Source organism: Nyctibius grandis, chromosome 14, assembly GCF_013368605.1.
Source record: "Nyctibius grandis isolate bNycGra1 chromosome 14, bNycGra1.pri, whole genome shotgun sequence".
Taxonomy (NCBI): domain Eukaryota; kingdom Metazoa; phylum Chordata; class Aves; order Nyctibiiformes; family Nyctibiidae; genus Nyctibius; species Nyctibius grandis.
This window is the reverse complement of record NC_090671.1, coordinates 5,034,141-5,047,834: the sequence shown is the minus strand read 5'-3', so window position 1 is coordinate 5,047,834 and position 13,694 is coordinate 5,034,141. Positions and strand designations below refer to the sequence as shown.

Here is a 13,694-nt window from a genome sequence, read left to right as displayed (position 1 = left end):
CTGTGCATGTACGAGAGTTCACTCTCACCTGGAGTGACCTCTTTTAAAAGAGAAAAAAAAAAATCTCTAGAGCTTTTCTGTTTCATTCACAGTTCTGCTGTGAACAGACAGGGTATTTTCAAAGTAGATACATACAAAAAAATGCAATATTGAGTTGACAGCATGAAGAAAGGGTGGCTAAAGGGGCTTTGCAACATACTTGAGTTCTTGTTTCCTGCTGAAGTAGTACTGCATCTGCTGTTGGATGTGTCGGAGTTCAACTTCCAGCTTTCTCTGGAACACCATTTCTTCTCTGAAACTGTGCTCCCTTTCTTCCCTTTCAGCTGAACAGGAGACACAAGGCACAAGCAATGTAAGTAGAGCAGACCTATACTGTTTCTTCTTATGAAGAAACACCATATTGAGAGGTGCTTAGACACCATCCATCCCCTTTACAACCATAGTGTAAGTACGGGGAAAACTTAAGCGACCCTTACTGGGTGAATTCTTCCCTCCCGACGCGAGTTCTGCTGTACATTCAGCCTTGCATACATGAATGCCCCAGCACTTGAGCACATTCCTGACAAAAGAAGCCAACCCCAAGGAGTTCCCATCCTTCAATCCCTATTAACAGGGCCTACCTGATTCAGCAGAATCCACAAAACTGTATTACCATCCCAAAAAGGAATGACTGATTTCTTCACCTCCTGATGCAGGCATACAAGACTGCCTTGTCTCCCTTCCATTTTCTGGAGTTAACTTGCAGTCTTGCATATCTTGGAGGAGGACGTGCAACTGCTACAGTTTAGATCTGAAGACCTACCTGCAGTTTGGTGACTCCATTTTCCCACCAAGTCTTCAGGTGACAGCAAATGTGGCTGCAAGTTTGGTCGCAATTTCTCCACAGATTCCTGTTGAGAGTCTTGGGAACGGGCTCCTTTGTGACCACGCACAGGCTGACCTCCTCTCTACAAGGTCAGAATGATATCGGTTTTTTCCTCAAAGGGTTTTCTTGAGCAAGCCCTACTCCCACTCAGACACCCGCTGTGGTCGCTGAGCCCCTCTCATAAAATACCACAGAAGTAGAGCTTAAGATATGGGCTCTTCCATTTCTAGCCTGGAGATATTTCATCAAGATTAACACCTCCCATTCTGTGTGGAACAGAGGAGTTGAAAATGCAAGCACCTACTTGCAGGTGAAATGAATTTCAATTTTTGAGACGCCCAGCCATAGCCACTGCTACTAAACTGAGTTACTCTTAAATCCCTGTAATGTGGCTGGCAAACTGTAACTCCTCAGAACTCTCTGAAGAAGCAGCACTCTCAAGTCAATTGCTAGGAAAAGCATCCAGCTAGGAAGGACACCAGACCAGGAAAAAAGGCATGAAATACAGTACAATACACATGTGGATCGGTCAGCTAGTGAAATATTGGTTCAAAGTGGTGGTAAACAGCTCTTGGGCATTCAGAGCCAGTTAATTTGGTCAGCTTTTAAGATGACAACTAGGCCAAGGGAAAAAAATCGCTCACCACCCAGCTGGGCAGTCCAAAAGAGCCACAGGAAAAACCAGCAATAAGCAGCATGCATGCTGACAGTAGCCCAGTAAGCACACTAACTTTTCCTTCAGCAACACACTCACCATTTCTGCTCCAGCTTTCATTTGAGGCACGAAAGATGAAGGAGACCATAGCTCTGGCCTCTGAACAGCACGGTGCACACCATTTGTCCGCAGTGGTACAGACGGGAGCGCAGCATGTATGACAGATGGATAGGAACGAGGGGTATTGCTCGTTTGAGATGACAGACGTTTACAGGTACTTTCTTCCATTTGAGGTGTTAGCATTAAGTTCCCAGTCTGCGCAGAACTTTTGTTCACAAATGTTTGCTGAAAGGGTGCCTCTGATCTGTAAAGGAAGGATGAGGTCCCTGTACAGTGCAGCCTGTTAGTCTTGTCCTTTGCAGTCAGTGCAAAAAAGGAGAATCTTGTTATTCCCTGGCGTACAGCTTTCCAGTTAGCTGCTTTGCTATGCAGGGGAAACCCCAATTAAAAAAAAAACAAACAAACAACCACCAAACCCAAAACACCACAATGGTTTAAAAAAAGCAGCAAAGCAGTTAAGGTTTCCATTACTCCCACCTGCCCTGCTCCAAATTCTCCACATTAATCCAGGCTGAAACAATTTCTTTAGAGCTGTGAATTCAACCCATTAATAAAATCCTGCCTTATTTTGGTTTAGGGACAAGAGAAAGAGAGGTGCAGAAGCAGCAATCTCAGATGGGTTTTGACAGGAAATTGATAGGTATTTCCCTTCTCTAAAGCTAGTTACAGAACAGTTTCACAAAAAGCGTTCAGTCTAAACATCTGCTTAAAAGCAATTTTACCTTCTATAGCAAGAGCAGTTTCAGCTGCCTCACTTTCCGGGCTAAGAGCCAATACCATAACTGAAACAAGTGCAGAACCTCGAGACAGTGAAACCCCTGCTTAGTTGAACAATTTCAGCAGCATAGACCTTTTGGGGAAAGTAAAATAAAAAAGTAGCCCCTTTGAGAGCAGCAAAGTTGATTCAGCCAAGACAGAGAGCATTATTGAGTTCTGGCTCTGCATTACCAGAACCATTAATGCTTCCCCAGTAGATTAGTTAAATACAGACCCAAACCTGTTGTGGAGCAAATATGATCTATGAGCCAAAAAGCATCCTGCACAACTCAAACTTCCGAGTTTATGTGGCAAGAGTGACAGAAAAGGAAACTTTACTTATTAACTAAGCCTATTAACTTTGGAAATAAGTGATGTGCCTTATCTTTCCCTCAAAATCTCTCACTAATGAAACAAAGGCCTTGGTTGCTATTTAATTAACTTGAAAGTTCTGTTATTCTTGTCTGCTTCATATAAGAAACCTGATGTTTTTAAGGTCACCATGGCCTTTTGATAGTATAGAGCAATGCACAGTCCCATAATTACTGAATGTTCTGTATTAGGAAGGTAAGTGGATTTGAGGGATAAGCATAGCATTAAGGCCCACTGCAAGTCACCCTCTTTTTGTTTACTTTCAAAAACAGATTTTCTACCTAGTAAAAGGAGGTCCCAGCAGTTCCTTGCTTCCTAGAGATTCCAGAAGGAAGTCAGGCCTCCGTGGTGGTAACCTTGCTTGTCGAACAGCATTTCTAAAAAGAAGAAACAGAACAAATAAAGCCCCAGATGCGTGATTATTTTAAACTGGCATAAGCTGGCATTGCAGCTAAAGAAACAGTCCTATTCCATCATTCATCCCTGCTCTGCAACACTTCCCTGGCATGTAATAATAATTTTTAAAGATTAAATTTCAACCTGCATTAATGTCACACTCTGGTTCACCATATGAATGGTTGTGCCAACATGAGGAGCGGTGGAACGGACAGAACTGAACAAGGCAGAACTACTTTCCTTGGCAGCATACACTAGCTTTAAGAAATGTGAAGCTATCACCTTATTTCTCTGTAAAGCTCCTGTCCTGGACTGAGAACCTTCATGGAAGATTTTTTTCTTGCAATTGCCCATAATCTTTACGGATTTTTTAAGGAATAGCTTTTCCAGGGCAAAGAAAAGGGCAAGAAGAAAGTTCAGTTCCTACACAGCCAGGATCTTGATGTTTATCCTTTCATCAGACCCTATACATGACTTCAGTGAAAAGGAGTTTCAGTGACAGCTCTAGATCACTCGGACAAGACAAGCTCTCATGATGGTAGAAGTTCCATCACATAGACCTTTCAAATCTTTCTCTGGGTAACTGTTCCTACGACAAACTACCGACGCTCACGAATTCAGAGTTGTATATTGAGAAACACATAATGGAACGTATATAGCCGAGCTGAGTCTACCTGTCGTCACAAATTATTTCATTATTTGTGGGCTGATGTGCGCCTTATGCAGCAGCTCTTGTATAACTGCCAGCCTTATGATACAGGGTCAGAGAAAGAATTAGGGAAACTACTTGGAACTAACTGTCATCAGTGTGAAAACTTGGAAATACAAAAATGAGAGAGACACAGACAGATAGACTACATATATGCAAAACTACATATACACCACAGAAACGCAGGAGGGGCTAAAACTTCATGCTCACAGATCAGAGAGAACTGAGTCCCCATCAGCAAGGTGAAATGGTAGACTGCATTTTGAAGACCACGGCTCTTCCTCTCCTGAACGTCCTCTTGTCTCAGGGCTAACATCAGGCATTTTAAATGGCACTTGCTTCTTCAGAGGTGGCAGAAAAGAATGAGGCTTATTTAATTTCTTGGAGAGAGCCTTCCGCTTCCACAGCATGGCACATCGATACACTGACTGGTGAAGGTTGTGGGCTGCCTGCCAACACAAAGAATAGTAGAGCACTTGATGGCTGAGAATAGGAAGCAACACCATGCCACCCAGGGAGAAGAACACCGCAGAAAAGCACTGAGATTTCTGATGACCTCACAGCCATACCAGCGCTCTAAGCTAAATTAGCCGGTCCACTGGGGTAATGTTTGGTTAAGGAGAATTAACTGGGTACTTCTGCAATGAGGCAGGCTGCACATTAGCAAACGGAACTAGTGTCTTGCAAATCTGGAAAAGAGCTGGGAAAGCTGTCCAGGAGCAGGAAGAGAGCGATCAATACAGGCATCCTTATCTTCCTTTCCACACACGGGGCTGGGCTAATACTCAAACGCAGAAATGACACAAGCCCACACTTGAAGGTATAAGTGGTGCTAAAGGTAACACAGGATTAGACGCAGCCTCTAATGCTTCATTCTAGCACAGAATTTAGAGACCAGACCCTAGCCACATGCAAAGGTTTAATCCAGCAATATTGTCTAAGGTAGGAATTGGCCAATTTTGAAATACCTTCAGTAAGAAAGGTTCCCAATTAGCAACACAAGTCTGAAGTGCTCTAGTCTCAGCCGAATGAAAGGACAGGGTGTTTTGCTTTGAACCACAGGCAAAAGTGTATGTCAGATCCAAACAAGAGCAGAGATGTAGGGCTCCAAGGTACATACAAACACACACACACACACAGAGCAGAGCAGTGCTGGATGTATCTGAGCAATCACTTGTCTCTTTCACCTTCAGCTGGTGCTGGGCTTGGAGCTGTCCCTGCAACTGTTTCATGCCAGCGGTGTACCTCAAGACTGGGGTTACACCTTCTCTCAGAAGAGCAGTGTGGTACACTCCTGTAGCTTTTTCAATGCAATCTTTCTTCTGCTGTTGCCCCCTGGCAAATCTGAGCCAAGCATCAAATACCTACAACATGAACATCAGACAGCTGTGGGCGTTACAGACAGGTTTCGGGCCAGGGACTCCCCCTGCAGACAGGAACACTTTCCCTTCCACTGGATAGTAACAGGCAGAGCTACAGCAACAGCAGGACCCTACCACAAGGACAAAGGGACAGGGATTTAAGTCGGCTGAGGCTGGATGTGGAAAAACATGTGCAAATTTTTTAATCGGATAAGAGGGATTTAGGGACAGTTTTCCAGCATCCTAAAATAACATACAGCACCCCAAAGATGAACGGAAACAGATATTCAACGTGCACTCTGCTGACTGCAGTCAAATCTGCGTATGATCTGCACATCTGCAAATTCCACTTGTCTGCCCCTGACCCCCACACACACTTACCTTTCTCTGCAATGAAAGGGACCAGTGCCACAATGCTTGCACAGTCTTCCGCTTTTCCCATCGCTGCTGCAACAGCTATCAGGGAAAAAAATTGCACAACAACCAGGTTAGGAGTTTACATATCCCACACCAGAACCACTAGCCAGAGCATCAACCAAACAGGAAGGCTGGTGGAGCCACAGCAGAATAACCTGCTCGGTTCACCCAGTATATGGCAAGGTGTCTCTTGTACGAGTGGAACCAAAAATTCAGAAAATGTTTAAATAAATTTTTGTGGTTCTCATGTGTAAATGGAATATGAAGGAGAAGAAGGGATAAGGATTAGTAAGGAGCTAGATACCCACCCAGGGGACAATCCTTACCCGTGTCTTCCAGCAAGAGAAGGAAGCAGAGCAAAGTCTATAAGCCATTAGCTGATCTCCCTGTCTCTGCAGTAGCTGTAAGGCAACCAAACAGTGAGTCACTTGCAGACAAACCCCACTTATCTGAGCCAAATGATGCTAGACCAGAACAGGTACCAAAGAGCCTTCATCACCTTCCCTTTGTTCTGTTGAGGCCACCCTCAATATCTAAGTGCCCTATGGTGTAACCCCATTTGCAAATATCTATTAGCCCAGCAAGGATTTCGTTAACAGTACATGATCCCACACATGGCAAGCCCAGCTTGTCATCTCCTGTTAAGTCTATTAGTTCTCTCAAAGCTTCATCAGGCAACACACAGGCATGTTCCTTCCTCTTCAATGCCCGAGGCTGTCATGCTCCTCCTCAGCTGAGACTACCATTCCCTTCACCAGGGGACATGGCCTGCTCCTCCACACCAACTTCCCACCCTGCGTCACTGGCTGGGGAGGTTGCTGATCCTTCTCACCATTTTCCCAAGGCACCGCTGATGATATTCCTTCCATTTCACCAGGTACTTCTGGAGTAGGTGCTGCTGGTGATGCTGTACTGCCCTGTGCTGCTGAGCCCTCAGCATCAGAGACTCCCTAGTTAATTTCTTCCAGCGAAGAAACAGGGTCTGTAAATGCACTGTTAAGAGAAGATAAATTAACCAATGTACCAAAAGGAAACTATTAATCTCAGAGAGTATCAAGTGACCAGCTACTCTTCCAGACTGATTTAGCAATACTTAACACTGACAATACTCAGCACTGACAGTGTTCAGCACTAGGAAGAAGGATCGTGAAACACTTCAGGTGAAGGACAGTGAGGCATGAAGTGCAATTCTTCACTGCTGCCATTGACATTCTTTATAATTTTTAGGCAATTATTTGCCCTCTTTTGCTTCAGAGTCCTCACATCAAGAATGTGGCTGGTACCATGAAAATGCTTGCAGAGTCTGAGGGCCCTTCTGTATTAATTACTAGAAAAAGACTGAAGGACTAATTGATAAGATCACTTGCACGGCCCTCAAAACAGATGTCTGAGCTTCTCAAAACTAGTAATGGAAAATTTCTTTGAGGAAGGAAGTGTTATATACTTATATAGACAAGGAACCAATAGAGAAGCAAAAGTCACACAAGAAGCCTTCAACAGATCACTGGAGTCCCAAGTCATTCCCCATTCTATGGGGACATTCTTTGTAGGCTTAATAGACCATCCAGTCATTTCATCTGTACAGATGACGCAGAAGATTGCCCTACTAAGCCATGTCTTTCTAAGGACTGTACACAGATAACGTAAGTCTTTTGAGAGTTTAATACCTCCATCAGCTCACCTATATCCAAATGTTTTCTGGCCTCCATCACAGCTGTCATCTTCTGCTGACGGAAATACACTTGTAGCGAGGCAGTGTATCTCCACTGGAGCAACACCTAAAGATATAATGCAAACAAGACACAGGATACAGACTGGCACTGCAATGTTGTTTGGAAGAGGAAACAATATACTCCACATTGCTGGCACCATAACCATTTCCATCTCATTTTTCACATAAGGCTCAGCAAGACAGTGCAAATTTCCTACAAATTAAATACAGCAGTATTTCAGAGGGTCCCCTGGCATTTTTCAAGGCATTCTTCTTTTCTGTCCCCCCGTCTGCCCAGATGACCCCACCCCAGGTAATATTACTATGCTGTATCATACTACTGATTTTCCCTTCCTTCTGTGAAATGGGAAGAAAGAAAGAAAGATGAAAAACCACAAGCTCAGAGACAACAGTTTCAGAGATGTCGTAAAAAGAAGATGGGACTCACACTTTTTAGATCTTTCTTAGTAGTGACTCTTAGATGAAGTTTTCGGTCCTTCTAATTGCATTACCTGACCCCTACCTGAACTAGCATCTGTACTTAGACCTTGGTATCTGCTGGACAGACCCTACCTTTGACAGGATTGCTCTCCTGTAGTGCTCATCTGCCCGAGCAGTTGCCTTAGCTTCACGTATAAGAGCAAAGGCATTTTCTCTCCACGTACACAGAAGCTGCCTAAAGGCAAAATATATAAAAAATTAAAAAACAAACACAAAGCCATTAAGAAAGATTCTCACTTGTTCATTTGGTACCTTCCCACTCACAGGGGAACCAAAACCAGCTGCCTCTATAAACTCTGCCTTGCAAATCAACTTCTGTCCCTTCAGGTCTCTGCTGAAGAGAAGGCAGGGCAAAAACTGCACACACCCTTAAATCTAGCATCTTAAGCAGAGTCAGTCAGGCTCTACAAGTGACTCAAGTTGTACAGCATAAAAACAAATGAGGTAGTTAAAACAAAAGCAACTACAGGCAATACAAAGTGATATTCTCTTTAATCGCTCTCCTCACTATAATGCAAGACAGCCTCTACATCTTCCGGGATGCTTTAATATCACAGCAGTCAGAATCCATGCACTGCAGGGAATGACAGAGTTTGCTGTCTGGTGTTTCTCACGGGACTAAACACAGATTAAAAAAAAGTTAAAGCAAAACAGATGGCAATCCAGGAAGAGGTTGACTTTTTTTAGCTAGATGACCTGCACAGAAATAGCAATGCACAGCAGAGTCAATTCTCAGCATCGAACACTCACAAATTTACAATGGTGGCAGTGGAAGAAAAAGAACAATCTGGCTGCAGGGCAGTCACTTCTCTCTCAGGCTGCACAAGGAAACATGGGCTTACCGCAGCAGTAGTCTAGTGTGCTCTTTCTCCTTCTCAGCTACTTGGTATAGAATGCACTGTATGTTATGTTGGTAACTCTGCAAGAAAAGCAGTAAGAGGTAAAATTTCTCTCAACTGTCAACACCTCTGAGGAGAGAAGACTTCTGGAAACTCTTAGTAGCAGCGTAGGAGAGCAGCAGCAGCAGTAGAGCATAGGGAAAAAGAATGAGGTTACAGCCCCTGAAATCGAATGCTGTTTTTCTGAGATGAACAGTCATTACACACTAGTTAATGCTATTATACACCCTTCACCAAAGCCACAAGATAACATCGGTTCTTTTGCTCCAAAAAGCAATGCTAGAGCTTATACAACCCTACCTACACTAGCCTCCATTCTACCTTGCACACTTGGTGTGTAAGCACCTGGAGAGAAACAGGGTGGCAGCCCTTCAGTTCTCACTGAAACACTTAAGCACACACACTTGTCATCCCACAAAGAAAAGGACGTTCCCTCCTACCTTCCAGGCTGTCAAGGTCTTGCCCAGTAATGTGTGCTGATAATGCATGTCTGCTTGCACCAACTTCCTCCATTTCTCACGCTGATGTCCCACATACTATAAGGAGGGAGGGCGAAAAAAAAAAGATATGTACACGTGACAGAGGGAAAACAGGCAATGGTAAAGAGCAGAGGGAAAAGGACCCAGTCTCTGGGGAAACATCAATCCTTTATCTTGCTGTAACAGGTTCTCACTCAAACTGGTGCTGCACTCTGCTATTCCTCCAAAAGGCCTAGTTGAGGCTTTTTTTCCCTCCCCTTTTTAGGGATCCTCTTGAAGACTGATGCAATTCACTCAAGTTAACAGTTCTGGACCAACAGACCAGCGTCAACTCTAAAATTTCGCATAGATTCTCAAGACATGCTGCAAGGCGCATTTGGTAGGTCACATCATGGTAAGGAAAAGGCCCAGCGTGAAACTGAAATGACATCTAATAGGGCCTGCTATGACCTGTACACAACCACAGACCATACACCATGGCCTTGCTGCAAACTTCTAACTTCATTAAAGTTTGAGAAAGACATACGTGGTACTGGCTAGGGACAATTTCATCACATCATTTCTGGTTACATTCCCAGAGAAATCTCCTAAACTATAGTCCCATTCTCACTATACCTGGACAAGTGAACAAGAAGTCGAAGAACGGGAGTCCTCCCTACACAATTCCTGTTCTACCCACACTGAACTGGTTTTATCCACCTGGAAAGGGAGGAGAGCTTAGGAATGACTAGTGTTTAAAATAAACAATTTTATTTCTAGCCATATGGGTACAAGCAATCTGAACATAACAAAAAGGATTCAAGCTCTTCCCCATCTGTTAACTCTCTCACCTCCCTCCACTTGTTCCAAGACTGCTGCAGACACTTTGAACGGTGAAATCTTAAGGCTTGCACCTCCTTGAGCCTCCTATAGGAAAAATAATTTAATTATTTCTCCTACAACACAATCCATGTTACTGAACCCCTCCAGCAAAGGCATGAGTTCACACTTGCTCTTTTCAGTAAGTCATTGACTGAAAGACAAACCAGCAGATTCTAAAGCACAAATAAGGAGTCAGAGTCATGGTGAATTAAACGCTGCTTTGTCAAAAGCAGGCCACCCCAGGGCCAATCCAAATAATTCTCCCTTTTAAAAAAAAATTCTTACTCTGTTTTTCTCTCCTGAGTATTTTGCTTCCACAGAGAGAAAGCCTTTAGCAGCAGCAGGTTACTGTAGTGATCTCTCGCACGAACCAAGTCCTCTTGCTCCTCCAAACGTGCAGCTGTTCTTCTACGCCAGAAGCACCAGAAACAACGCAACAGTTGCCTTTCAAAATGAAGTACAGCCTATAATGGAAAGAAGGTGACAATGAGTTCATGACACAGGCCAGTCACAAACAACAGAAGACAATTCCTTAGAGGTGACATGCACAGAACTGTCCAATGTTTGTTCTCCTCTTCTCTCGTTGAACAGCAATGGACACGTGTCAAAGCCCCTTCGCTGCGAGTTTACGTGAACACGTTCTACAGGTACCTAATATGCATGTGGATGGAGAAACTGTTACCAGAAAAGAGCAAGCCAAAGAGAGGAAAAATACAAGCTGATAAGTAGCATGTGAAAGACTCCCGAGAACCGATAAGCTCCAGAAACCAGTCCTGTTGAATTCGCAGGAATTGATAATCTCAGAACACCAAGAGTCAGTCATATCTGCACAAGGCCACACACACAAGCTACCATCAACTATGAGTTGTCTAACTCAGACCACATAAAAGGCGGCAGCGGCTGCTATATATAAAGACTTCAGTATTATATACACATCTTAGGAAATTAAGGACCTTCTAAGGGACTTTCTGGGCACCTACCTAGAAGTAACTAGTTTGTCAGTACAACCCTGCACTTCTTAAATAGGTTGGGGTTGGCTCTTCATTACTAATATTGTTTCACCCAGGTAACTATGAAACAGAGTGACAGAAAGAGCACGAGCATGTTTATTGGGCGAGGGAATAAATGAATGAACTGAGTGAATAGCTATCCTCTAATAATAACAGCTTGATTCTATTATTAATAAACAGCTTAACTTAAAAAAGGTGATTAGTAAACATTGGTTGTAATCTGCTTCTGCTGACTTGATCCTCCACCTGGGAAAAGGGAATTTACAACACCCAAGTCCATCTCATGCTAACTGATGTTCACATACAGTTACTAAGAAATCATCCCCTCTATTTCCTAAGCAAGCCCAGGTAAAAGAGTTACATTTACCCTCTTCTCTCCTATTCGGTATTCTTGCTGCTTGCAGGTGTTCAGCAACCACGTGTCAAACACGTGTCTCATCAACACCCTCCTGCAAGCAAAAAGGGAGAATGTCAGCACAGGAGAATTCCTTCACAAAAGAGATTGATTTTATGAACATCAAAAGACCAATCCACCTACAACTTAAATAGTTACCTGATTTTTCAAATCATGCAAGCCTTCTTTGGAACAGGCAGCTATATGTCCTCGTGGGTTAAAAAGACAGACAATTTGACCCCAGAAATCTTACCCAGAACACATGAGACAAGATTAATGAATTTTCTGAAGTTATTAGAACTCCTTGCTTTCATTTAGAATGTTCAAAAGATTTTTCTGTCTTATGACCAATTAATTTTATTTATAAACACACATAAAGAAAAAATTATATAATAACTTTTTGTTTCTTCTCCACTGTAAATACAGTCCACTCCCTCCTCCCTTGGAAATATTTTGAAAATCCTACTCTACTTTTTTATTTTAAATAAAGCAAACCAAAACAAACTAACATTGTAATAGGACTTGAAAAAAGTTATAACAACAAATAATAAAGAGCAGCATGGTCTGATCTCAACACTGAAGGGATTCTACTGAAGCCTTCTTTTATGAAGAAGGTCAGCTTAGTTGCCCTCATTATCAAAGCTTCTTTCTCTCTAGATGAAGATAATACTCACTTGCTTGCCTGCCTCCTCCCCAGGGATGCACAAGAATCAATATCAAATAGTATCCCAAAAATGCAATTAATATATATTTATGATTGAGCACTTTACATCACTCTCACAGAACAAGCATATGGTAAAAGCATCCTAGTCCAGAAGTCCAAGCTACAGCCTAGTGGAAATATCACCCAGTTCAAACTACATCAGTTATTTCCAGAACTCAGTCATGTGGGTGTACTAATTAGACTGTCAGCAAGTCTCAGCTCTTCTCTAATCTAAAGAGGCCTAAAAGATATTTGGGATTCTTACCAGGTAATTTTTGGTAGGTAGCTGTTACAGCTCATTATAAGTTTATAGGTTGGTAAACAACATGAGTTAAGTAAGTTCTTCCTGGAGGGTACTGATAGTTGCCAGCAAGAGTCTTTGATCTGAAGAGTACCTCCAGCAGCAGAGGTAGCATACATGATCATCAGCTCGCCCTACTGCTCCCCAAAGTAAAGCAGCAGCAAGTGTTTTGAGCTTTGTCCGTGTTCATGCTGCAACCTACTGCTCTTACCAGTAAAACGTCCAGCTCTTAAAACTAAACAAGTCTCAAAGCCAGGCTTAATCAATCTCCCTCTCACATTTCACAGAGACACAGGAGATGCAAATTGTCCATTACTCACTGAAAATATAAGAGCAATTGGCATCAGGATGGTCATGCCCCCAAAGGTATTACCAGATCTTAAAAGAGAACCAAAGGCCCACAAATCCCACATTTGTACAAATTTATATTAGTATTTCTCTGCGCACCTATAACGGGCATGAGCCACTGATGTTAAAGCCTGCTGCTGTTCTTCCTCCTTCTCTTCCAACCGGGACTTCCAACGGTTCCAGAACTTCTGCAGCACCTGAAACAAAACAACAAAGACATGAAAAAACATAGATAGAGGGAGGAGAAGAATGCAAAGAAATAAATTAGTAAATGTCCTACTGAAACTGCATGCTGCAATGGTTGCCTCCTGCACTGCTTCATATACCAAACTTGTTTTATAACCTGCTACGATTTTTTTCTGGTAAAGGAAAAAGTCACCATAAACACAGGAAAATAGAAAACTAAAATAATGTATCTAAGACTGACAGTTGAATTACACAGGAGATTTTCTGTGGCTATTAGTATTTAGGAACAAAGACACAGACTTAATAAAAAAGTATTTTGTAGGTGAAAGTGGAAGACAATAGGACAGCAAGAAAAACTAACACAAGAACAAAAAAAAAGTCAAACTCACTGTAACTCGACGCTGACGGTATGACAGATTTTTTCTCATTTGCTGGAGACGAGCGTTCATGACATTTTGCCAAAGCCCCTTAAACCCAAGTTTCTGTAACAACAAGAAATGTACACAACTTTCACGTGATCCAAATCAGCAAGCACTGATAAGTTGAGAACTGGCTGCTCGTTACAATCTATGTTTGATGCTACTCCTTGCAATAGCTAAGATTTATGAACTTGTCATCAAAACCATCTGCCAATTTCCTCTCACAAATTG

At 42.7% G+C, this 13,694-nt stretch overlaps 1 protein-coding gene across 7 annotated transcripts in view; it reads right to left on the bottom strand.

Moving 5' to 3' along the window:
- The window catches only part of SFI1 (SFI1 centrin binding protein), a 31,620-nt gene that overhangs the window by 1,509 nt on the left and 16,417 nt on the right, over positions 1 to 13,694 (bottom strand). For 6 of the 7 annotated variants that reach the window (XM_068412341.1, XM_068412342.1, XM_068412343.1 and 3 more), the window contains 18 exons: positions 13,434 to 13,526; positions 12,958 to 13,055; positions 11,480 to 11,561; positions 10,388 to 10,566; positions 10,072 to 10,147; positions 9,203 to 9,298; positions 8,706 to 8,782; positions 7,936 to 8,038; positions 7,333 to 7,429; positions 6,484 to 6,644; positions 5,978 to 6,052; positions 5,616 to 5,690; positions 5,061 to 5,237; positions 4,084 to 4,322; positions 3,050 to 3,145; positions 1,620 to 1,884; positions 803 to 947; positions 200 to 323 (listed from right to left, as the gene is read on the bottom strand). In XM_068412341.1, coding sequence (XP_068268442.1) covers positions 200 to 323; positions 803 to 947; positions 1,620 to 1,884; positions 3,050 to 3,145; positions 4,084 to 4,322; positions 5,061 to 5,237; positions 5,616 to 5,690; positions 5,978 to 6,052; positions 6,484 to 6,644; positions 7,333 to 7,429; positions 7,936 to 8,038; positions 8,706 to 8,782; positions 9,203 to 9,298; positions 10,072 to 10,147; positions 10,388 to 10,566; positions 11,480 to 11,561; positions 12,958 to 13,055; positions 13,434 to 13,526 — 2,258 coding nt within the window. The remainder of the gene's footprint in view (positions 1 to 199; positions 324 to 802; positions 948 to 1,619; positions 1,885 to 3,049; positions 3,146 to 4,083; positions 4,323 to 5,060; positions 5,238 to 5,615; positions 5,691 to 5,977; positions 6,053 to 6,483; positions 6,645 to 7,332; positions 7,430 to 7,935; positions 8,039 to 8,705; positions 8,783 to 9,202; positions 9,299 to 10,071; positions 10,148 to 10,387; positions 10,567 to 11,479; positions 11,562 to 12,957; positions 13,056 to 13,433; positions 13,527 to 13,694) is intronic. The other variant, XM_068412347.1, reaches the window with a different exon arrangement.